General features: G+C 37.3%; 1 protein-coding gene across 3 annotated transcripts in view; it reads right to left on the minus strand.

The window, feature by feature from the left end:
* Positions 1-219: 219 nt before the first annotated feature.
* kuz (zinc-dependent metalloprotease kuz) overlaps positions 220-27,004 on the minus strand; it is a 234,805-nt gene continuing 208,020 nt past the window's right edge. Inside the window, exons 4-15 of one of the 3 annotated variants that reach the window (XM_033478502.2) lie at positions 18,378-18,685; positions 17,758-17,904; positions 14,849-14,997; positions 12,995-13,229; positions 12,746-12,917; positions 11,516-11,693; positions 10,570-10,747; positions 9,762-9,995; positions 9,554-9,670; positions 9,323-9,487; positions 8,864-8,996; positions 220-6,056 (exon numbers count right to left, since the gene is read on the minus strand). In XM_033478502.2, the coding sequence (XP_033334393.1) occupies positions 5,896-6,056; positions 8,864-8,996; positions 9,323-9,487; positions 9,554-9,670; positions 9,762-9,995; positions 10,570-10,747; positions 11,516-11,693; positions 12,746-12,917; positions 12,995-13,229; positions 14,849-14,997; positions 17,758-17,904; positions 18,378-18,685 (2,177 nt within the window). In that variant the 3' untranslated portion in view covers positions 220-5,895. Of the gene's footprint in view, positions 6,060-8,863; positions 8,997-9,322; positions 9,488-9,553; positions 9,671-9,761; positions 9,996-10,569; positions 10,748-11,515; positions 11,694-12,745; positions 12,918-12,994; positions 13,230-14,848; positions 14,998-17,757; positions 17,905-18,377; positions 18,686-27,004 lie in introns of all 3 variants that reach the window. The other 2 variants (XM_033478501.2, XM_033478503.2) reach the window with 2 other exon arrangements.

Consider the following 27,004-nt stretch of genomic DNA (forward strand, 5'->3'; position numbering starts at 1 on the left):
TTGAACTTTGACTTTGTCCCTTGTTCATTAATATTCAAAAATCATACTTACGCTCTCTCATAATATGAGAATGTTCTTTGAAGTTGCTCCATCTTTAAAATTGTTGTTCAACTTCAAATATTCGAAATATTTGAATATTCCCAACAAGTTCAAAAAAAGAAAGTTCTGCTGCACTGTAATGATAAACTGATAAGATGTAAAGCGAACGAAACAGTCAGGTAAATGTAAAATGTATGCTTTATTTACTTCTTTATAATGTTTTTGTTTTTTCTCTTTAATCACATTAACATAACACAAGAGATTTACAATCATATTCCTTTTTATTTATAATATTCTTAAAACACTCGCCGCGTTCTAAACATTTGAGAAAAAGAGAGAGTGGTGGTCTGAAGCTACGTTCAGGCGATTGGTCAGTATCATGCTCACAATAAGATTTATATAAAAAATGAAACAATCAACCAAAACGCGCAGCTAGACAGTGTAGGTATGACGAAAAAAAAAAAATATATAGGAGAGAAAACTGATGAAGTAATACAGTAGAAAATATACAAACACTACGGCACATCGAATGTAAAAGTAATTCGGTAGTTCTGGTAATATTGAAGCAACACTTTACAAAAGAACGTACACGGTGTGTCGGATTGGAAACGAGAGTTAAACATATTTGTTGGCAGAATACGCACTGGGAAACGGGTAAGGGGAACTGAAATACGATGAAAACGATGTTAAACAATCTCAGATGCACGATGTTGATAGGTCACCACATTTTTGGATCGATAGAAAAAATATAATCTTCGATTTCTTTTTTGTTTCTTCCTCACTAACATTATGTACAAGTGATAAAGTAGTGTGTACCGCGTCACAGTGACGCGAGTCTGGATTAAGATAGGTACACAGAGAAGATGCTGATCGTTCGAACCTTCCAATGTTGTATCCCCATCGTCGAAATGCTCGTTTGTGTCTTCGCGGGATAGTACGTTTTATCACAAAAACTGTGCAGCGAAACGCACGCGCGACTGCGGATTAATATTAATTAGAACTCGATCTTAATCCAGACGGCGCGGAAACGAATAAGCTTAAGCATACGCAGTAGACTTCTCAGGATGATTTTTTTTTTTTAAGGGGCGGCCAGGGGGTGGGGCAGGTGGGAGATGGGGGGAACAAATGATGAAGGAAAACGTACTTTTGTTTTTTAATCGTTATGATTCTCATACGAATAAGCGACGTTCTTCGTCAACTAGATACTACAACTTGGTCCCATTCCACGCTCGTCTTTAGGCTTTTCTTTCCTGCGTCCAAACGTTTTCGCTACCACCCTCTCGTTCTATTTCTGCACTGTCACGAGAACCTAATCGCGCATTCTACACCCCCTTTGATCGTATAAGTCAGTCGTTTGAAATGTAACTATGGCAGTGAAATGGAAGCAAGGATAATTCATTACGAACGATATTTGAAACGTCGACCAGCTTGTCCCGAGTAAGATCTACGGTTACCCTACGTCCCTATTGCTGTTCGAATGGCAGTGTCTCGGACGCAAAAATGATCGGTCAACAACATTGTCTGCTTTTCCCCGTTTTCTTTTAAAAATACATACGCCGGCACCATCGTGTTGACACTCGGCTCCCATCTCATCCCGCGAAAATGATCGCACGTTCCTCGCGAGCCACCGGTTTTCCCCATTGAACAACGAATCCGAGTCACCATCACGTTTTTACCATAATACGGGCGTTCGTAAATGATCACGTCGCGTTGACGAACAATAATAACTCTAAAATACGAAATCCTTTGGCATATGAGCGAGTACACTTTTCGTCCCTCGCCGCACGCTATCACGAATGGCAGTAAATCACATTCATGCCGGTGAGAGGGCATGAATCGTTATCATCGAATCGATAGAGAAAAACCACGGAAATGAAGAACGGAGAACGGAACCAAAGCGACGATCGGACGAGCGATTGCGAATGGGACCAAACGGAATCCCGTTGCATCTATATGCAAGAAACTTCGAAACTTCTTATATAATCTACATCGAACGATCCGTCCCGGTCCACGCTGGATCGTCGTTAAAACTCGTCACCTTAAAAAGTTAAGTGCTCGATTACACGCACGTTACAGGCATTCATTTGTCACTCTTTTTAACTTCCGTCCCGATTACAAAATACAGAATAATATTTCGCTATAATACAGATCTGATATAAAAACAAGTATTTTTTTTGTATTCGCTTTACCATTCCTTATGGTTATATATTTACTGTTTTCCGATGATCACGCGTGTATAAGCGCGTGCACTATCTACAGGCGCACGCGCACATACACGCCCACTATCAGTATATGTACACAAGTTAACACTCTCTCTTTTATTCTTGCACGCCCGTCTTCTGTCCATGCCCTTCCCTTATCACGCCTTGCCTTTTTTTTGCTCTCCCGCTCTTTTGCACTTTCTCTCTCTCTCTCTCTCTCTCTCTCTCTCTCTCTTTCACTTTCTCTCTCTCTCTCTCTCTCTCTCTCTCTCACATATGATCTCACACGATCCGCTTTTTTTTTATAATCACATTGCGACTATTGTACATTTCCACACGACCCGCAAACTCGTATTTCTGCGATTTGGCAGACACGTATCCTTCTATTTTGTTTCTTCATCCCTGGAAACGTTCCTTCTGTCTCGCATGCCCATAGGTTTTTCGAAATCGTTACGTTTCTTTTGCGAATGGTGAACCCTAGTTGCCGTGACGTTGAACGGTATATGTACGTAAATGAAGCGGGAAACGCTTCGCGAAACATGGAAAGACAATAGACTGATCGTTGAAACGTAGTCGGTTTTTCTCCGGGGCCGGGGCTTGGAGGGGGAGCAGGGGATAAGTTGGCAAGCTTAGTATTATCAAAAAATCTTGGGAGGATAGAAGGGTTGAAACGCTCAGTCGCGCGAGCGAAATCATCGGTAAAATAGCTTAGGTTCGCGACGATAACGATTCGCAGCGTCTCCATAGGGTGCACAGCGAGTACACCCGATACTAAAATTCCGCGATTACAAAATCTCTCGGGTTGCAAGGCCGATTACGCTAAGCGACGGAATTGATTAGTATCGCTGTTGAATGAATTGAAGCACTATAAAGCACCCAATTCGATGGTCTGAGGTTGAAAGACTATCTGGGTAGTAGACTAGCGTGAGCTGGAGTCTACTGAAGTTGACTGACTAACTGAATAGTAGACTATCGTGAGCTGGAGTCTACTGAAGACGAGTCTGTCTGAGAGGATTGGAGACAACTGATCCGAATGACAGGAGAGAAAACTGAATGACTAGTAGACTAGCGTGAGCCGGAGTCTACTGAAGTTAACTGAAGCAGAACTTGGTTGAAATGGACAGCGAGTGCCTGTTGAAACAAAGTCGCGGACTAGAGACCGAGCGAGAATGACTGAGTTTAACTGACACTGACTGACCGATGAGACGAATGAGACTCATAGACGAATAGACGCAAAGAAGAATAAACAAGACTAGACTAAGAGAAGAATCAGTTTCGAATTTTTATACCGTTTAGTGGACAGAAAACTAGAAACTGATTGGCCAGTAACGCGATGGAAGGGGATGTAAAAGTGACGTAGCACGCAGATAGCAAGAAACCCCGGAGGGGCGACCAAAGCGGTGCGCGCTGACGACCCTGTTATACAAAATGCTGCCGATGAGTTATTGCCGGAAAGAAGACGGCTCGGAAAAATCATAAACTTAGAAACATTGAATGACTATAATTTGTCTCGCTTAGCCGAAGGAAATTCCCCGTAAATAAACTGTTTTTTAGGGATTTAAGAAAATGTAATTTGTCCCGGAGAAATTTAGGCGGACGCAGCGCGAAAATTCCGTTGAAGGACGGAACAGTCTCCGATCATGTCTCAAAACTGTACTCGGACAGAGTTTGCTCAAGAAGGCTGCTCGACAAGGGACGAGTCGGAAAAAAGTAAAACAGGAAATTCAGTCGATCGTGTAAACATTTTGGCGTTTCGAAAAAGGGAAGTGAGTGTACACGTAATGTTATTTAAATATTCTGCGTAAGATCCGGCGCGAGTCGACGCGGCGCTCGAACGCGCACGAATTTTTCGTCCGATCGCATACGAGTATGCAGTTGTGCATGAATATGCTGCTTGAGCCCACGTATATTTAAAACATGTTTATATTTCAAGAGGAGGCCTCGTCTTTGGTCCGCCATGCGCGTATTTCATAAGCGCGTTTACGGTACAGCCCCCGATAATTGCAAGTTAAAAACCGTCTTTAAATATAACTTATAACATCTGCGATAGCGGAGATAAATTATCATCTGCAATAGATAACTAATCAATAATAGTAATAGTATTGATAATAATAATAATATTAATATTAATAATAGTAATAATAATAGTAATAGGCATAATTATAGTAATATCCATATCTTTCGATATTAATTTGATAATTGTTAATGAAATATCGCTATCAAAAAATCTGCTTTTCATGCTGTTGCTTTTCCTCTCTATTCACCATAGTCTCTCGTAGCTTTGCTCGTTTCAATTAGCTAATAAAAATTAGTATAAGAATATTACGTATCATTAATCATTATGCTACAATGGTAGAGATCAAGTGAATGACCTGCAATAGTTTGGTAATGGTGGGCGCGCTTCTTCGCTCCGGAAAGCGGCAGCGTTGGTTGGAATACTTTTGAATCACAAACTTAGGGGGTAGGGTGTTCCTCTTAAACGCTACGTTTAAATATCCTAAACGAATTAAATACAGTTACATCGGAATAAACGTCCTAACGATTAAAATGTAAATGCTGATAAGAAAGAAAAAAAGGTTGCAGTATATAAAATCATCGCGGCCGTTCGACCGAAAATATACGTCGCGAACGCAACACGGCGCAGAATGAAAAATCGGTACGCGAGAGAAGTCGGAAGATGCAAGGTACATTCAGCGGGAGCTTCTCAAAAATTACGTTTATCGTTTCTAACACTTAATCCAAATATATATTGTCGTCTCCTGTCTCCCATTGAACACCCTCTCGTCTTCTGGCAAAACACAATCTCCACCGAGAAACCGGTCAAAAAGATAAAACTCGCGCTTTCGGGAGCGAAACGTGCGCGCGACTCGACTTCGCCCAGAAATCGACGCATCAACGCCACTATGCAATCTCGGCCATTAAAAATGTTCTTACATCGAACGGCAAAAATACGCTACCGTAATCTACAATCGTTTTGCTGTGCGAATCCAGCGTTGTTCGTCCGAATATCTTTGATCGATACGGCATCGCGTCCAACAGATTTGTCGCGCGCGATGCAGAGAAGTCTTTCTCGAGCTCTACCTTCGTCGCCTTGCTCTCGATGATCACGACGCGAATACATAATGGCAACACGCGGAGGAATATGCGAGAAACATTCAAAAGACAAATTACATAAAAGTCCGTACGATAATATAGATTACTAAGGATCCGTATGTTTTACGATCTATTACGTCCAACGCTGTCTGTCGTTCCTTCATCCCTTCTTCCGTTTCGTTCATTCCCCGCAATACGTCGATGCTCCCTGAATCCGATAAAACCGAGCATCGACAGAAACAGTGGGATCTGTATCACGCCATTGATTTCTAGCACGCGTCGCCGATTTACAATTCCGAAACCGGAGCCCTAATCGTCGCCGAATGCTTTTTGTAAAACGAAATAAAAACGTACATCGACGATCCTCGGTACTTTCGAATGCACTCTCGGTTACGCTATCCCTCTGTTTTCGTTCGTCCTTCGTTACGCAAGACGTCGTGTGTCAGGTGGATCGGCTCGTTTTTTTTTTGTTTTTCACAGTTTGGCATTGTGTTGTGTATAGAACAAGATTTACGGCGCGACGTCAGGATTATTCCTCGGCCAAAGTAGCTCCCTGGGCCCGTCACACCTTGTTGTGATGCCTCATCTCGTAGGCTGCGGCCCTACCCCCTCCACCGGAGCCCGAGTAGGCCCCGGCGTACAGTTCTGGGTGATTGGAACGGCCGTAGTTGGGTGCTGCACTGCTACTGGCTGGCGCACTAGCTGTGGGAACCGAGCGATAGCCTGCTTAAAGTTTAGAAAAGTATGCAACTATGAAACGAAATGCCGAAGCGAACGTAACAACGGAGTTTTATTAGGCTGCGTTTTATCGCCAGCCACACACATCCACATGATAGGAACAGCGGAAATTATGATAATGAATCATTACGCCTGCCAGAAAGTGTTTCAGCGAAATTGATGGGTTAACACAGTCGGTTAAAAGGTCTCCGTGGATACTCCTTCACATTTATCTATTTATTAAGATGATGATCTAGCAGTTTTTGATTACCCACCGGTGGTCACTTGGTCTCAAAGTCTAACATTGCAGTCAATAATTAATATCTAATATGAAGAATCAAAATGACCACCAATGGACATGCTCAAGTGTTATTATTTACCATGTTTTAATGTAATATTGAGACTTTTAGCGATGTGTTTATTTGACAGTACTGGTTAGATCCGATTATAGACTGCAGGTCTTTGTACAAAATAAAAATTGTCAGTCTAGTTACGATATAAAAACATAAACTTTGATTAGCTTGAATGAAAAAGTTAGAAAAGGAGATCTTGATTATTTCTCGGACAATTTATAAATTTTTTATACACATCATACAGTAAACTAATTCTTCTGAAACTTCCAAAAGTTAACATTAAACAAGTTATTTTGTTTCAATTGGTGTACAGAGACTTTTTTTATTGACTGTACGGATTAACACACTTCGACCATCATTCATCCAAAACACTACTATCAAACCTGTTCGTATAATTGCATGAATACAGCGCTGAGTAAAATGTTGCTTTAAATAATAAACATTAAATAATTTATTTTACTGTACGTTCTTCATATTCTAAAAATAAAATTTGTTGCTATAAATTTTTGACGCAGTTTTTCAAATATTTTATTTGAAAAATATTAAAATATTAATGACACTTTCTTTGAGATGTTGTTAGATATCTGAAACTTAAACAATATATAATTTTATAATTAAATGATCGTGCTTGTTGCACTTTAAGTTTCAGATTATTGAAAAAGAAGTATTTTATTTTTTTAAATTACATCTCTATTCAAAATGTAGTTAAATAATACTTGACATACGTTCTCATAAATCTCACTCGGCTGTGTATGCATACACTACAGATACATTTGTAAATAATTGAAACACTTTGAAGGAGTGTATAAGAAAAAGGAGGGAGGAATGCAAGAACAGTCGAAATGCATTAATAAACGAATTAATAAAAACATTTTTCTACGTTTAACACGTAAATAATTTAAATTACGGGTGCTTAGTTTGTTTAAGTAAATACTTTCTGTCAAGGGTAGTAACTAGCCATGCATTTAAAGGTTTTATGTATTATCGTACAATAGGTGCGATAATTTTCTTTATTATTTAAAAAATAACTAATCACGGATCAGTAATCAATTAATATAATGTTCGGTTTTTCAAATAAATCCATTTTTATAATTTTTCTCTATTTGTCTTACTATATCTAGTTTATTTTAATTGAAGGTTCAATTTAATCGTATTCATACATCAATTATTAGCATTCGAGGACTATGCAGTATTTCCTTTCCCACCAAGAATTTAATGAAATGCACGTAATGCAGAAGCAGAAGAAACTCTATGTCAACAAAAACAAAAATAAAATGGAAATATCAACGGTGGCGAAAGAATCAGGAGCAAATACAAGGAATTGCGAATACAACTTATTCATCGTAAGATTTGTCGATGGAAATCTTAAGTCTAAAATTTCTTGGAACTCGCCATGGGTTTTCGCAAAATTACTTTGAAATTCTATTGTATTCTTGAATTTGCTCCTATTAAAGCTATAGAATATAGGCCCCAGCTCACCTCTGTAGGTCATAGAACGATAGTATCAGGTAGTGATGCGCGTCAATCAATGCGAGGGTGATGCAAACAGGAAAAAACATTGATGTAGTTGCGGATCACAGAGGGACAAATATCAGGTCGTTCCATAAATAACGTTTTCATGTGCAACATTCAAAAAAACAGAAAATATCGCGTAATGAATCATGTTATTACTGGGGCGAGTAATCATTTTCAGTGACAGTTACGTGACGGTATATGGCAGTCGCATGCCCTAACAATACCACAATTCATTGCGCTAACTGGTACGTTCGATAATCAATAATATACCGATACTCGTTTGAAACATTTTCTCTTTTGCAAAGCAATTACACTTTTTATTTACAACATCGAGTAACTTTATATTGCATTAAAATGTTACCTGAAATATTTTCCACAAATTTACAACGAGATAAGTGTTCAAAAATATGTAAATTTCAAATGTTCGTATAATACAAGTTTTATAATTCTACGTCCTCAAATAATTTTTTTTTTAGAGTAATTCGCTTTCTAGGTACTACAGTTATGATTTAGAATAATCACTTTATGATAATTTTCATAACAAAAGCAGTTGTAAAAATAGACAACTCTAATTCAGAAATTATAAAGTAACATTATAGCTTTGAATATCGAGAAGTGTAGACAATATCCGATAAGACTGAAGTGAGATGAAAGACTAGACAGAACTAGTTTACATAGCGAACATAAACTGCTGAATGAACAAATATTTCCCGGCAATATACAGACAATAAAAAGAAGTAATTCACGTAAGCACGACAAGAAGCCGCATTACTCATGAAATGACCTGACACACAACAGCGAGCTACTTAGCTTGAGTTTAATCCGTGTCTTACGAGCTAATATGCAAACATCCAGTATGCATTTTAACGAGCAATAATTACTAAGATCAAACTCGAGCAACGATAGCTGCGACAAAAAGGCAACAGAGATTTCACGCGAGCCTACCTTTTGGATAATACTGTGCACCTCTGCCCTCTCCATAACCGTGAGAGGGTCCTCGAGTTCCACTGTGGGCCCCTTGACTTTGCCTGGGAGGTATACTTCTCGGACCAGCACCTCCTCCACCGTGTGGATGTCGCTGCGGAGAGATGAATGCATCAATTTTACGAACGTTTAAAACTAAAGGATTTTTCAGTAGGGGCGCTACATTTTTTAATTGTGCTTGTGTGCATGCGTTTGACATTTTTTTTTCTAGTTCTTATCAGATTTTTATTTGTTACGTATTTGGTGGACATTTGAACGATGCGTTGCATCATTAATGGCATTAAATATAATTGAAACTGATGCAAATAAATCATTGGCATCTCACGTCCTTTTGGTTTTATTTAACAACATTTTTGTAGCGTTCGTAATGAAAAACTTTATAGATCCAGGCAATTATGTTGCGTAACATTGTCAAATTACCATTCTTCTCAGAGTATTCATCGGCCTTCTCAGAGTGTCGCTGATGCGTCTCGCTGGTGGCTTCTTCGGATTACTGGATGGAGTGTGAACAGCACAACACTTGATGAACAAGCCCATGAAAATGATGAAACCTATGCCCATCAGCAATACTGCCCACCAGAATTGCTGAGAATTTAACAGTTCCAATTAATCTGCCACGATTACCATCAGGAGGATCAGAATTATACTTACAGTCACCCATTGCGCTACCGTACGCAAAGTATCTTCATTCAATAGAAGATTCTTCAATCTAGCTAACGGCCCTTCTGCGTCGACTGCTCTACACTTCAGAAAGACGTCGCAATAACCCTACAGAGAAATATAAATTGATTGATGCTGCAGGAATTTTTTCAGCGATTTATGAGAGATTCGATATGATTTTTAGTGATTCGATGGCTACCTGGAAGTTGTCGCAGGGCGATCCAGGTCGAAGACTGATTCCGCCGTCGGGCAAACCGACGACATGCGCGAACTCGCTGGTGCTGCGGCAAGTGGCCGGATCGGTTCCATTTTGGCAAGCTAATTCACACAGTTTACGTTTGTCGATGTTCGGGATCACGTTACTCGTTAAGAAGCACTCGGTTAGGTTCCACTCCAGGCAAATTGATCCCGTGCAATCGCCATTGATGCATAACTGTCAATTAAAATCGAATGCTATTACTGAAATATTGAAACTATTTTCTAAATTCTTAACACTAAATCCATGGAGCCCTAAAAGTAAACAATGTATATTGCTGTCTAGTGAAAAGTCAGTGTATTTATCTACACCTTTCGTTATTTCTGTTGTAATGATTAAGACATTTTTATTCAAACATTTTCCATAACAGTTTTTTTTATAATTCCCACAATTTTAGAATAAAAAATGTGAATTCTATTGCAACGTATCTATACAGTTTTCTTCGGGCTGCAGTATTTTCACATTCTCATCAAAACTAGAACATTAAATTTGTATTTCTTCTTCTACATATATAGTTAGAATATTATTTTTACTTTAAGATATTCTCCGAAATTCTCTGCAACTGAGAAATAATCTATGAATATATTTCTGGTTATACGTTGGATTAAACTCGTTAAATATTCTTGAATCGAATTTTCTATTTCTCCGTGTGTTTGGGATTGGAATTGGTGACTGACGTTTTATACATATACAGTCGTGTCTAGGTTTTTCCTGTGCAATATAAATTGGAGATCTTGGAAACTGCCCTTACCTGTGTTCCTTCGTTACATCTAGTTTTATTGGCTCTCGGTAACGGCGCAGGGCATTCGGAGGACCTCCCATTGCAAGTCGAATTGTAACTGCAGTCGGATTCGGCCTTGCACTGAACGTTCCTGGATAGTGGCACGAATTGGCATGATTCGCTCGAACAACAGGGTCCTTGGCTAGGACTATAACAAGATTATAAAAACAGTTTATTACTATATTATTCACTGGAAACTTTAGGATCGTAATCTCCAGAGCAAAACAATTCTATTTGAAAGTTCTTTAAATATTGAATTACATCGAATTATATATACAATATTTTGCAGTATCCCGGGATTAAATTACCGTTTAACTTGTTAATGCAAATTTTATTTTGCATTATTCCATGTATATACTTCTTGATAAATAGCGTGTAAAAAATTTTATACACGAATACGATAAATACTAAAATGATTTAACGTTTAATGCAAATTAGGGGCAATCATGCATGCAGAGTATTAGAAAACTCCTTTTGCATTCGCACATAAATTGAGAAAAGATCGTGTTTGTTAGCGCCAAGAATTTTTGTCAAGCAAACGTTTTCAAGTAAAAATATTCGATTTTAATTCATGTAATTAATTATTTTACGATATCATTAGTGTAGATTATAATAGATGGCACGTCTACGTATTCGACGATGTAATACGGGCCATAATATTTAATTTCAACGGATAAAGTTATTCGAGCGAAGTTCCCTTAATGTCCCGAATTTAAAATGAACGATGTGATATTAAAAACAGGCTATATTTAGCAACACGTTATTACTCCGGACCTTTATGCAAAATCAAAATTTCCAAATTAATTGAAAATATACTCCTTCTCTTCGCAATTTTTTCAAATAAAAAATAATATAATATTCTTTCTGTCGTAAATGTAAAAAATTCATAGTCGAATGATTGCATTGAAAATCATACCTGCATTGTGTGCCGGCCTTCCGATTGCAACCTTTGGCAGTTTTGTTCGTTATTTTATCCAACTCAGACACCTGCCTTGGGTAACAACACTTATCCACGCATTCATCATCGTCGTACCCGCAGTCGCATTCTTCCCCGGCCTCAACAATCTTGTTGCCGCAGAATGCCCCAGCAGACGCTGCATAAAACACAAACCCAAAATAGCATTTTTCTCGTAGCAATCAGCTGGTTTACGGCCGCAATTCTTTCTTCCTTGCTTTTCGGACATTTTCCTCGACATAATTTATGCTAGTTTATCATGTTTACCTACTTTTTCTTAATACTAGATTTACCGACAAAATACGTGCTCCAAATTATTCAATTTATGATTATTGCAATCAGAAAATATATTTAGAGGGAATTTATTCAATAAATTTATTTCATTGGACATTGCATATATTATGATAAAAATCGCTAAAACTCTAAATAAATTAATGCTTGTTACTTTTAGGAAGCAACATAAAATAAATTACAAACATCTGTGCAATATAATTTTAATCTAGATATACAATAAAAAAATATTTTTATACATAAATATTGTTAAAAAATGCAATGCACGAATAAGTTGATGAACACGAAAATTAAAAGTCGTTAGAATACTGTCTTTACAATAGTTGTATCGAGACGCTGATCTTTACATATACAAGATTATTCAGTGATCGGGTCCAAAACTCGTTTTTAAATAATGTTAGTACTTCTTGATCGGAGAAGAAGAACTGATACAAATAAAAAATGAAAGAACTATGAAATTATATTTTCATGCGTTTTGGATAAAAAGATCTTAATAACATAGTTTAAAAATAACTAACTATACAGGTGTTATTACCTTTCTGTACATCCTACTTGTCTGAGTGGGGATATTCAAGTATGAATGAAGTTAAAAAGAAGACCGAGAGACTATTCTCTTTGAAAGAAGCGCCCTTAGAGTGGACTTAGAGTGGCCTTATCTAATATTCGTCCACGAATAAAGCAATTATGTGAACAAGTAAATATAATAAAAATTTTCATCTTCACCTTGTGACGTGCAGCGAAAACCCAACTTGTGGTTCTAAAGTGTAACGCGAACTCGAGAAGATTGGGAAAGAGTCTAACATCGAAGAACTTCGAATCAGTAGTAGGACAAGAAGCGTGGTACACAATAGTCGCAGTAGAAACCATAAATCCCCAAAACTCCGAGAGAAATGTACGTACCGGTAAAGCAATTTTTCTTCTTGTCTTCGATGGCGTCCAGGACGTTGCTGATATTCCCGATGCTGCATTTCGAAAATTTGCTGTTGTTCGGTCGATCGCCGCTCGTCGCTGACGCGAACATGATGTAATTCCCGTGCAGGCCACCGGGTCTGCACTCCGGCGGAAAGTCATGCTACAAACACAACCGCGAAAGAGCATTAAATCGACTGAAGCTAAAACAGAATAGGCTAAAGAAAAATCAACTCGTACAGGTGACCCGAAATTGTGTCCGATCTCGTGGGCCAGCGTCAGCTGCGAGACCTTGGGCGGCACTCTGCTGTTGTAATTCACGAACGTGATGATCCCGGTGTTCAAGGACCTTTTCGTCGACTGATACATGCCGCCCACAGTTTCCGTGTAGGTTTTGAATTGCTCGCATATGCCCCCGGACGCGCCGGAAGCCGAAGCGACCCATGCGAGCCCGAGCGTGCCGCCAGTGAAATCTCTGCGAACGATAAGGTCGCGCGAATGATTATTCTCGGCTCCATATTTATTTCAAGGCCGCAAGTGTCGGTGCACAGTGGTCCCCAAAAAGATGGCCAAAATGCAATCTTTCAAGTTTAGTACATACAATGTAGTATACATAGAACGTCGAATGCCGTTCGAAATTTTCAAGTGACGCGTCTGGTTGACGAGTTCACACGTTTCACAATGTCTTGAAGATGATGACATTTATAACGTGTCAAGCAAAAGTTAGTGTCCCCGGTTAGTCCTACGCCTATGTAATTTCACAAATTCCCGGAAGACAATACAAAGTGGTTTGTTTGGATGTCAGCCAGGTAAGAAAAAGCGCGGAGCTACAAGGTACGTGACCAATTTCCGTCGAATCGTGGCATGTGGCCTCCGAATTGCCTTCGAATCGTATCATGTGACCTCCGAACTGCCTTCGAATCGTATCATGTGGTCTCTGAATTGCCTACGAATCGTATCATGTGACCTCCGAATTGCCTTTGAATCGTATCATGTGGCCTCCGAATTGCCTTTGAATCGTGGCATGTGGCCTCCGAACTGCCTTCGAATAGTGGTAAAGAATTAGAAATAAAATCGTTAAGTCATCGTTTTTATCCTAGCATTACTATCTATGAAAATTAATCTACACCTCCATGTTGGCCGCTGCCTTTTTTGTCGGCTGCCCCGAATTTCTATAAAAACGAGCAGCGAGGCTCGAAGAATCACGATTTAGTATTCTGAGATCTGCCGGTTTCAATTCCGACCCGCGAACATTTCTGGGAGAAATTACTGCATTTGTAGAACACTTTTACTAGACTGCGGATTTTTATGCAAAATAAAACTTATCTTCATAAATTCCAACGAAGACAAGTCAAATAAAAGTTTCTTCCTTTCTATAATAATTTCAACGAGTTAAAAATAATACATAGATGTCCTTAAATTCTTTTAATATTCTTGTTATTTGGAATTTCACCTTTCCGTTTCTATTATAAATGCGTAAAATCCGCAGTCTATTACAATACATGTTAGAAACACGAACTCTGCACATCGGTGACACAAAGTATTTTTGAATTAGGTTATGCTAGTCATCGAAAGACCTGTTCGAACGTGATTTATGATTTAAAGTAAGATATCAACTGTGATACCCAATCGAAAAATTTGGTCCGTTTTTGCCCATTTTTCAAGTATTCAAGTTTCAGATGTTAAGTAGTGCCTATCAACGTTTTCCGCGAACGATACTGAGGACGTCGTTCACTTTAGTATTTAATACTATATAGACTTCGATAAATTTGCTGATTGCTATTATTAAAAACCGAACAAGCAACGTATTAAGCATAACAAATTTCCCTTGCGAGTCAATAAATAGCAAAAAGAATAAAGTACGTTCAGTTGTATAATTATAGCAAAAGAAGCGGAAAATTATTGATCTGCACAAAAAATAAGTTAAAAACACTGCTCATATCAGCGGCGTCTGATTTTGAATTTTGCATGTTTGAGAAGATATTCAAATTCGGCAAGCTCAAGAACATAAGGGAGCCGATTTTCGTAAACATCGTTATGAACTTATGAATTCTGGCAAACTTTTTGGGGAAAAATATGACTGTGCGGCGTTACCTGTAGGTGAACACGTAAGCGAGGCAGAAGTCCTGATGGTTGCCGAGCGAGTGCAAGTTTAAAAAGTTACTGACGTCGATGTTCTCCATGCAGAAGGGGTTCGGCTCGCCGTATGTCTGCTGGGGCGTGCACGCCGTGTCGTCGTCGATCTATCAGACAGAACGATCAGATGTAACGATCCACGCTCCTGGTTATCGCTGGAATTATGGTCTGTTCCTTGACAGAAGGGACCCAAGCTGCGCGTTGGGGCTCGCGATAGCTGTTCACTTCGGACAACTCGAATGCCATCGGTAGAATGAAGATGATCTTTATGCAAATCTAAGTGGCTGACAGGCATTTGGAGAAATTGCGGATGAAGACAAATTTTCGTGTCTTATTAAACAACGTTTATCGTTTGCACAAGCTTCGGAAAGGTACACATTTTATGGGGACTCATCTCTTACCTTATCTCTTTTAAGTTCTAGGATAAATCCTTTAATTTCTATTCTAATAATTTTAATATTCTATAATAAATTATAATACATTAATATATTATATGGATATAATATATTATATGAATATATTAATATTCCATAATATTATTGTACAAAATTTATTAACGATTCTTGAATTTATTGGAATTAATTCTTTTTTTCTTGAAGTTTCAATTATTCAATCTTGTGTATTCGCAATTTTCGGATTATTATATTATAATGAAACATATTAATTATGACAAACTCAAATCATCCTTTTCGTTCAGTAATTCTTAGACTATGACCAATAATTTTATCTTTTCATATTATAAACTAATTATTAAGAACAATTGCTTAAATTTACTCTTCTAATATATACATACATACTTTTATTTAATTGTATTACACTACTAATTTCAGTTTTAATGTAGTTCTAAATGTTACTGGAACGATAATAGATATGTTGCTAGGATGATAACAGAAATGTTTTTGGCTATACATATTTGCTGATACTATTACACAATATTTTATGAGAACCTGTACACTTCGCAAACAGAAGACAAGGGGTTGACCCGTTTTAATGCCCTCTTGTAAGCGATATAATTCTTGTCAGGTATTATAGAGTTCACATTTTTTTTTGAACGAGGCTTAGAGTCGTATCGACTTCGAGGTCATTAGCGACATGATGGGTTTTCTCTTTATATTTTGTCACATGTTGGGTTTCTTGTAGATAGCTGACACTATTATTTCGATGCTTCAGAGAAGTCACACACACAACGCGGTGTTTGGATTTAATCCGTATTTGTTTCTTTGGTTCTGGTATTTTCTGCACTCATGTAACAAGTGTGTTGGATGGTTATTTATTAGTTGCAGATGTTACAGTTAAGTGGTTCTGTTTTGGCTAGGTGTTCATGCGTGAGTCCGAAATGTCCAATTCGAAGTTTGTTCATGGTTATCTTTTCTTCCCCCTGTTCATACTTACATTACGTGCATTACTTGACAGAAATTTTATACTATTTTGGTCCTGTTGGTTATAGTCCATATTCTGTTCCATTCTTCTTTTTCAAATTTAAGAATTGAAATTAGTAGTGGGATTGGGGTGCTGATTTCTGTTGTTCGAACTTTTGTTGCTACTTTTGCTAATGTGTCAGCTTTCATTTCCTTCTACTCCTCGATGCGAGGGAATTCAGGTAATCATTACTTGTTTTTGGTCGTTGGTGGGTTCCGTGGTTTCTTGGATAATTTGTGTGACTTCGTGTTTTTTTTTGTGCTATTCGTGTCTGTTATAGCGTTAACCGAGGACATAGAGTCTGTGCAGATTACCGACAGTTGATGATTATTCTTTTGTGTGTACCTTATGGCTTCTAGAATTGCACAAGATGTAATTACCCAAGCATGTAAGTGAAAGCTGGAATGCATTGATATTGATAAATTCCTTCAATCTATTCACTGTTTAAGATTTCATTTATTTTCTTTTTTGTTACAAATACGTAAGAACTGCGGTCCAACAATTATTAATTTTCTAACGTTTGTTCATTGCACAGAATCTAATTAAATACTGTTGACCGCATGCGGATTGATCTCTTTAGTCTGAACAAAAAACGTATACGTGTTATTCGTATAGAAAATATTTGTGCAGTACAAATACAACTAGAAAAAAATTGCTCGTATCTGCACGAGAAAATAAATGAAACTTTTGACTTTCAGTTTGAGAACATTCAATTCGAGTTTTAGTCAGATACTCGTGTTATTCGACAGGTAGCGGTGCAAAAGTCTGTTCATTATTTAGCTTTTTAACTTGTTGTAAATACGAATGCCTGTGCAACGAGCAAATATTCGCAACTGTTTTATTTGGAAACGTAGTTTCATTAGTTGCTAACTTTTTCATGCAGGAATACCTCTTTCTGGCATGTACCACCAGTTCGAGGATAGTATGATTGACGCGGTAATCGAAGCGTTAAAATTGATCAAACTTTCGACTACATGAATTTAAAAAGAACCTCTTCAGTCTCGTTACCGATCCAAGCAGAATAGGGCAAAATTGGCAGTTACCTTAAAGTTTATGATAGATTCAGCAACGAACAAAGTGTTCCAATGATTTCAGAGACATTTTAGTTCGTAGCATTTTCGAGAAAAAAACGTGTCATCCGCTTTCCATTTGCCAGATCATCTTCTAATTCCCAACTTTGATTCGAGTACATCGTGATTCGTAAATTAGCGTAATCGAATTATGTACTTCTGTAATTGTGCTCCAATAGCAATTACGATTTACATTGCAATTCAATTGAACAGAGATCTGAATTACGAATCGCAATGTGATCGAATCATAATGTAATTGAGTTACTTCGCAATTATAGTACCATGAGTAATTCAATTTTAATCGTGCACGATTCCGCTAACGATACACTTCAGATCCCGCCTCGAAAGCCAGACGACGGCCAATCAGAATTCACTCACCTTTATCCGCTGCACCTCGAATTTGATATTCCTATGCTTGATCCTGCCGTCGAACCTGGTGTCCCTGTATATGTAGTTAACGGCGGTGACGTGGTGCGCGATGAGCGACAGTATCTCTTCTTTGGTTTTCTCGACGTCGTGTTGTAACTGCGAAACGTCGGTGGTGGGAAATTCAATATCCGCGAATTTCACGTGTTTCGGAACGGTTTATATGGGAACGAGATTTTTATAACGGCCGCGGGAAAGAATGCCCGGGCGAAAAAGAATGCGGAGATGGAAATATTCTTCTAACGCAAGGACACCGGGAATGCGGGGACGTCTAGTTTCGAGGAAAATACGAAATGAAATTACGCCGGCCCCTATTACCGAGGCAAAGCTGTGTGAATGTGACTACAACGGCAGAATGGCTGGTATTCAGAGCATTCGGTGGATTGCGCAAGGAATTATTACGTTTTCGAGTGAAATTTTATAGCGGAAAAGAAATGGGTCAGTTGTTATCGTTTCTGAAAGGCACCGGCGTGTTCTCCGCTTTGAGATGGAGCCGAGCGCGCGCGCGCTCGCTCGCTCGCTCGCTCGCGTTTCTCTGTCAAATGCATCCGGCCAGGCTTTATTTGGCTTACCTGTTCGGATATGTGCCGCCATATAAGAGGATCAGTCTGAATAAAAAGGGAGCAAGTGTTATTGTAGTCCTCCTTCGGCCTGGCTGCTCTTCGCGCCCTTCGATGACTAGGTTCGTTAGCTTCCCGGGAGTATTTATGACCAGGTGATTCCTGATTGGCGTTCCACGAATCTCCGGATGGTTTCGGCCCCTTCACGTTTGCGGCCGGCCTCGGAGGAGGAGGAGGTGGAACGTCCGGCTCGCCAGAATTTTGAATTCTCTCCATCCACTCCACCACGTCGTCGGTGACCCCGCAACCACCGTGCTCGCCTACGGCCAACACGAAACGTTATCGCTATAAAATTATGTGAGACAATAAAATGCCAGACGATCGTTACGCTTTTATTGTGCCGGCTAGAATATCACCCTAAATCGTCCAATATAGACCGGACGGACGCGAACGGCGCTCGAAAGCCTGCGTTGATAAAGTTCGGTTTCCAATCTATTATTATTCGATTGCGAACTTTTCTGCAAAATTATGATTATCTGCATCAGTTGCAAGAAACAGGAACTAAATACAAGTCCTTTCTTTCTGTAATCAGTTGTACGAATTCAATATTATTTATTTTTTATAATTTACTATCTCGAATTGCAACTATCCAATTTTGCCAAAAACGCACGAAATCTGCGGTCCAATTGTTACATTTCTCTGCTGGCTGAACGGAAACACGCGTTTGATCTTTTTCAAATTTTACTCTCAAAGTTTATCGATTTTTAGATCGTTACATTTCCACCAGAATTTTTTGAAACTTTTTAAATAATGATAATAATCTATTTACGCGTAGCATAAATAAAGATAATGCTAGGGGATGTGTTTACTGTTTATCCTTGCTGTAACGTTATTGTTGCTGCTGGCACCCACGGATCGTGGTTTATCAAGCGTAACCGCGATCATCGAAGCGTCAACCATCAAGGTTCCACTTATTGCTTGGTTGTAAACGCATTATGTTATAATTAAACTGTGGATTTTATGCACTTATAGCAAAAATCGGTAAGTACAATACACAACGAATTTAAGAATGTTCATACATTATTTTCAACTTTTTAATACCATTAGAAGAAAAAATACACATTTATTTGACTCCTGTTTTGTAAAATTTGGGCACAAAATTTCTATTTTGCAAAAATATCCGCGGTCTAGCTATCAGAATTGTCAACTTTGCCTTGTAATGCATTTGGAATACAAAGAAATTTCATTCTTATTTTTTCTTCCTACATGAATAATAATGTTTTGTCTATTATTTGTCATACTTCATGTTCCTAAAACTGTTTTAAATGTAAAACAGTTTTAACAAAGGAAATGCAAACTACATTTCAAAATAATTAATTATTCACTTTCTACATGAAGCACGTCAATATTTTAATGATTTTCCCATGAATTCTTTAGTTTGTAACTAATTAAAAATTATTGGTAGAAAACGTGTTCTGTTAAGAATTGTTCTTTGATCACCGCGTTCAAGGAAATCAATGTAGAATAAAACGCTGCAAAAGAAGTCAATAAACTTCTTTCTGTAGAGAAAACTCGAGCAAATGAATTTTTCTGATGCAGTCAAAGAGCATTGCAAGCGTTCTGGATTGCACACACCGCCGTTCGAAAATATTTATCACCTGTATGATCAAAAGCGAACTCGGAAACAATGCAGTTGAAGTCTTAACTTTCATACAATTAAAGTTAAAAAGTGGTAACAGTTCCAAAACAGTGGACAGCAACGACTTTCACTATCTTATCTCTAAAATCCGCATCCTGTGTGATCAAATATTTTTGCCCCGCACTGTACGTAAAGCAATTTAGACACTGATTTAGTGAAAACCTGGAATGAAAATAATTTCGTCGGTATAACCATTTAAAACTTTACACCAGTTATAAATATATTTAATTATTTTCAGTCGAGGACGTTTCCGAATGTTACGAATAGTTTACTCGCAAAACTAGCTTATACATTAAAATCTTAACGTTAGAACTACGAGTCTTAAACGCGATTAATGTATATTCAATGTAGATAAAATTTATTCAAACTTCGCGTGACTTCTATTATAATGTATGCTTGAATGAAGAAGTTTATAATTTCAGTAAAAGAAAAATGGGAAACCTCTCTCTCTCTCTCGTTTAGTAGTTAAATCCTAGAAAAAAGAATGATCAAATCTTCTGTTACGTAAGCAATTAAGTTATTCGTTCGTAACAATTATCTTAACATCGAAGATCGACAGTTAAAAACTTCAGGAAAACAATTGTTCAAAAGTGACAATAATTTCATTCATAATCTAACGAATTATTTAAATTGATATGATGTAACAAGTTATTTTGAAATTATTATTTAAAAGAAAACGAAGGAGCTTCGTTCTGTAATAGCTCAGTAAATCCTACTAATCATACTAAGAAGTTAATATTTTTACAATTGAAAGTTTTTCAATTAAATCTTTTCCTTTTCTATCAATAGAATATCGATTTCTAACAATACTATTATTGTCTAATGATTAAAAACAAGTTAAAGTGCTATTGCATCCCCTTAAAAACTATGCATTTGTTTTAATTACATCGTACGAATAAAAAACGTGTTTTGTACCCGTTGTCGTTCAGGTGTTGATAAGCTGCTGGTAAATAAAGTGTTAACGTCGTAAATACGTGGATATCCATCCTCAAAGTACAGTAAATTCTCCCTAATTGACGCGCTGATTGTGCACGTTTTTATAGTTACCGATTGTCAACAACTATACAAACGAGCTGCAACGCTCGAATAATCGTATCTCCTCTTCCCAAATTGTTCATTTTTGTGTACAATCTGAGCGTCAATTAGAGAGAATTTACTGTATACGGTTATCGAAATTGAGCGTCACATTTTTAAATTGATATAAAACACAAACTACTTGAGATATCTCAGGTTTCTTTATTTTAATATAAAGCCCATTTCATAACATTAATCGCGGAACACAATGTTGTTTAAATGACCGCCCCGGCTCTTTTTTCACGAGTCCGACTCGTTTCACCTAATTTTCTATTACATTATTACATAATTGGGGTTCACAGTTTCATTAATGGCACCTATAATATTGTTTTTTTTAGCTTATTAATCATTTGCGGTTATTGACATAAACTTTACATTTAAAAAAAAACCCATAGGAAAACATCTCTAACGGAGTTATTATACATCGCATGATCTTGGGAGCACGTTGATGTTTCTTCCCGAGAAATCAGGCGTTGAATGTTTATAATAATTGTCAACAATTTGTACACGTTGCTGCATACTGTGGCGTGATTATTTGTTTATGCTTAATAACATGTGTGAAGTATAACAAATAACAATCGAATCGTTTAGCAGTGCCATCTGTTGAAAGATGTGACATTTAATTTGGATAAGCCTATATTAAAATAAATATGAATTTTGATTATTTAATGGGACGCATGCTAATCGAGACACATCTCGGATCGATGCAATTTCAAAAAGCGAGAACAAGAATTGCCTGCGTGTCAACACAATAGATTCGATCAACGCCGAGTGCAATCGGAAAACATTGAAACGCTTGCGACGGGACTTCGAGCGCGGTATGCACGAAGGTGCACCGACTCGCAACGGAAATACCGACGTGCAGTTTAATTATTCGTGTAATTTCGAAATGCAGGGAGCCGCGTCTGTACAGCGGATGCTCGGACATAATGCGTCACGTAATGACAAACTTAACCGCTTCCCCTTGGGTGTCGTATCGCCCGTAACGACGATGCTATTATTTTGAGGACATGGTCGACCACGTACATACGGGTGTGAAATCGCACTTCCTTTTTCACGGTGACGCCGGCGAACGCGGCCGACGCGACGTGCGGCCACTGTATCACTTTTTACGAGGCGAGATTTCAGGATGGTCATTTAATGTTTCCCCCCCTCTACGCCGTTCCTTCGAGCAGTCTCTTCCGTATCCGATAATTTCTCCGCGAACAATAGCCCTGCCTGGCGGATGTTAGTGTCCCAACCTCTACGGATGCTAAAACAATTAACGCATTAACTGCCGAGAACCGACCACAAATGTTCCCACAAAATTAAGGTAATTTGATTAATGAAACTGACACTAGAAAGTTAATCCTTAACTACTTATAATAATTATGATAATATTGATCCACGTTTTGCTTTTACAACAGCCCTAAGTCTATTTTCCATTGAGTGGGCCAACTTAGAAGTAACATTTGCATCTATTGATTGCCATATTTCAATAATATTTCGTTTTAACACTTCTTTCAAAGTAATAACCGTATTTCTTAATCATCTTTCTACTTCATCTCATAAATGTTCAATGGGGTTTAAATCGGGACTTTGCGGTGGATGTGGCACCACGTGTGGAACATTTTACAATACCCATTCTTTGACTATTTTAGCGATTTTCTTTCACTTAAAAATGTCACCTGAAATCATGCCGATGCATTGACACTTTTTCAAAAGTGACTCGAGGAAGAAATTTCTTTCGTGACATTCTTTTTGACTTCTTTGAAATAAATCTCGCGTTTTTATATACATCCATAAACGTTAAAGATTCATTGTACCCGTAAAGATTGTTAAAAAAACAAAAGATCAGTTTCTAGTGCAGAAAAAGTGTTCAGCTCTTTTATATGCAATTATTTTCTAATTACGACTAGGAAAGTGATACGACTTTCTCTTGTTACGCAAATGAATGTAGAACTACGTCGTAACTGCTTGCATTGTTCGAGAGTATTGTTGAAAATTCAAGCAATGTTGTTGTTTTTTTTATGTGCGTATTTTGCATTCTGATACTGTAATTATGGAAATGAATGGAAAGCTTTTTTTCTTGGTTTCTTCGAATGGAATCGTGCTATGGTTCGTGCGCAGGTAGAAGCAACATTATTCTCAGATTATAATTATCTAAGTGAATCATACTGTCTTGCAATTTTCTTCAGTAATTTCTATTGCTCTATTGTTGTATAATTCAGTATTGCTCTACATTATTTACTTTATAGACCGAAACGAAAAATAAATATCACACTTTTACACGAAACGTGAAACAAAGAGATAACTGTAAAAGAAGTATAAATACTATCCATCACACTCAAATATTTCAGGTTGAATGCCTTAAACAATACATGTGTGCCTAACACCGATCGATGCTTGTTCAATGTCTTCACGCCAGCATGGTATAATAACGATTCTTCGTGAAAGACCGTGTTAAACCACAATATCTAAACTAAACGAACAGTCGTTACAAGCTACAGTAACGAACAATAATGCGTTTTCTTATATATATGTAGGATTTCCTTCCCGAGAAACTTTGAAAGTAATTACAGCTTTCTTGAACTTGTATCGTCGCCAAAGACAAACTTTTGAGATATCATTTGTTGGATTCTTACAAGAAAACAGACGCGATCAACGGTCGGAACAATGCAAGAATTCCAAACGATTCGCTTATATACTTTGCAAAGAGTAATGCAGAAGGTTATTCTTTCTAATATTATAGTATTATTCTTTAATCAAGATATCAGTTGTATAACTATTCCTAACAAAGCACACACGCATACGGCAAGTTGGAAGCTTTGACAACGAGATTTTTTAATTTAATAATTTAATCAATGATTATAATTCCTATTTCATTTTATCGCCAATAAGTTTGTAGAAGTAAACAAATCTTTATTTATGGTACGTGCAATTTTTTAAAATGCAGGTAAACGTGCATATTCGCAGAAATTAATTATTATTCTACGTTCGCCGTAAGGGATTTTCTAGTTGGTGCAAGATTCTCTTCGGATGAACGAATTTGTGAAATAAAGACAGAGTCTAGTCGTTGGACATGAAAGTAATAATTTAATTTGTCAATATCGTTATCTTGTTACTGTCATTTGTTATCATTATTATTACTTTTTCATTTCTTGTTCGCTGTATTTCTTTTTCGTAAATCTAACATTTTGTAACAAAGGGATTAGCCTGTCATCAATAAAAAGATAAAATAAAAATTTTACATATTTTAGAGATGGTACGATAATATATAATATAATCTGGATATTTTTAATATCCAGATCCGAATTTTTTGCATAACAGTGTTAAAAGATCAAATAGCAGCATGTGCTGAAAATTTTGGAACAGCAGCGCGTATCGATAACCGATTACGATCACCGTCGCTTAAATTACCTTGGCACTTTTTGGAATCGAGATGAATCACAAGTAAGAACAAGCGAACAACGATGGTCCCCGATATCCCAGATAATTGCTGCGGTGGCTGCTGGTTTTATTGGCGGGTTAACTGTGAGCCAGGAGCTTTAATAACCGGCCGCATCGGCGTGAAGATATTCGAGGGATTTATTCGTGATATCTACGCAGCAGGGTTAATACGGATTACCGTTATAAAGGCTGGCGAAAGGCAAAAGTTTCGCTAGCGGTAGAGAACTATAAACGCACTCAACATTTGCCATCGGTCAATGTTATATCGGTAACAATAGTGCTGCACGCTTTATACGAGGGGATCATTTCGTTGAAATCTGTGATAGCTTACACGATTTAACACTAGGTTTACGGAACCCGTCAAAATGACGGATCACTAATTTGTTCATTTACGATTATTCAGACCGTAAAAATACATCTGCGAGTTATTTATTCAATATACGTGTTACTTGCGGCAAATATTCTTATAATACTCGTTCTAAATCAGACTAAATAATGTCTTACTGTTACTTTTAAAAACTGATGCAATAGAGTTAACAAGATGCTGAACAAATTATATGAACAATTCAATTAATAGATTTGTTCCATTCGCACAACGTAAGGTAAACTTGTTATCGTTTATCACTGTTATTACTATACTGCGTATCTTTATGCAAAATAAAAGTTAGGAGTCAGATAGAAATTTCTTTCTTTAATCATTTAAGTGAATTGGAAATGACACGCAGATGTTCTCAAGTTCTTTTAATGATTTCTTGTTTCAAATTTTAATACATAAATTAAATACATTCCTCTTAATCATTATAATAAACTGAAAATAGTGTAACCGTGTTATTAAATTTTTCTTACGCGTTCACAATTTTATGTAATTTTTTTATAAATTGTATATTTATAAATGCATAAATGATCTTCATGCCACAAATGCATGAAAATCCGCAGTCCACTTGTAAGTACACTATGGATTTTATGCATTTATGGCACGGCGCCATTTAAAACAGATGAAAGATTGAAAGTGTTCGAGAATATCGATATACCACTGTCAACTTACAAAAATTGTTGGAGTAAAAAAAATTGTTGGCTCCTGTATGTTACAATGGTGCGGAACATTTCTATTTTTCCACGAAGTTCCGCAGTCTACTCACAGCCAAACTGCGGATTCTGTTGCACGATATCCGTAATCCGACGCTACAGGGTTTTCAATCAACAGTTTATCTCGCGTCTGAGAAATATCCGAATAGAGGACATCAATGTCTAACGCGAAAATATGATAATCTGCCGATAAGCGGCAAGCGGGTGTCCTATCTTACCAGGACAGCTCCTGCATACATACAGTGACACACAAAAATCCTTGAACACCATTTCATACAGAATACATTTTTAAGAGTTCAACCAAATCTCTTGAATTTTTAAGAGACGTTAAAGGCTATAGTTCATTAAAGAATGTATAAACATTTTTTTCTAAACACTGCAATTTTTCAAAACAAAAAACATATGTTTTTAATACTTTTTATCTATGGCTGTAAAAATTTTTAGATTTCTTACAGCGTGTGATCAAAATGTTGACAGAACTGCGATTTTCACAATCTACAATTATTTACAGCTCGTAACAACGTCAATTGATTTCGATGAAATTTTCACAGTATATGCAAGTTACCAAGGCTTACAAAACGCTTATTTTTCAGTTGCTTAAATATTTGTTCCAGGATCAACTAAATAAAGTTAAAAGAACAACCAATTGTAATTTTTAGAAATATTCCTTCAGACATTGCTCAATAAATTATTCCTTCTAACATCCCCCCAAAATTACGGCATTTGTTCCAATTTGAAAAAAGTTACTCCTTTTGTAAATGTGTTCAAATACTTTCGAGAGTCACTGTACGTGCCCAAGGACATTAAACGAAGATCAGAAGCTCCAGCAGCGTCACCCCAGATACCCGAACATTTCTGGCATGTACAGGGACGATAGATAAACGGGGGGAAACTGATTAAAGAAACATTACCATCGACCCGCAGTGGTCGATTTCCATACAAAAAGCGAAAAAAACATATAACGACTAAAATTATATATTTAAGCCTTACTTTTTCATTTTATGTTACTAGTACATACATATATTTGGGTTTTTATTGGGATAGAATAATGAAAACAAAATGCAGTGTTTTAATTGTTTCTAAAAATATATTTTTCAATTCATTTAAATTCAATTGAACATCCTCTCCATTTTCATGTTGTGAACCACTTTAATCGTTGTGGATAGATATGTCAGTGTCGTCGAGAAATCATTTGACATCGTCACCGTTAAGAATGGTACAATAATTGAAAAAAATGACTTTGTTAATTGAAATTAATTATGTGTTGATTCGCTTGTTCCAATTATAAGGGAAACAATTCAAAATATTTAGCCAGTCGACCGATTAGTTAAGAAGGATATTAATATTCTTC

The sequence above is a fragment of the Megalopta genalis genome, chromosome 17, assembly GCF_051020955.1.
Source record: "Megalopta genalis isolate 19385.01 chromosome 17, iyMegGena1_principal, whole genome shotgun sequence".
Lineage (NCBI taxonomy): Eukaryota > Metazoa > Arthropoda > Insecta > Hymenoptera > Halictidae > Megalopta > Megalopta genalis.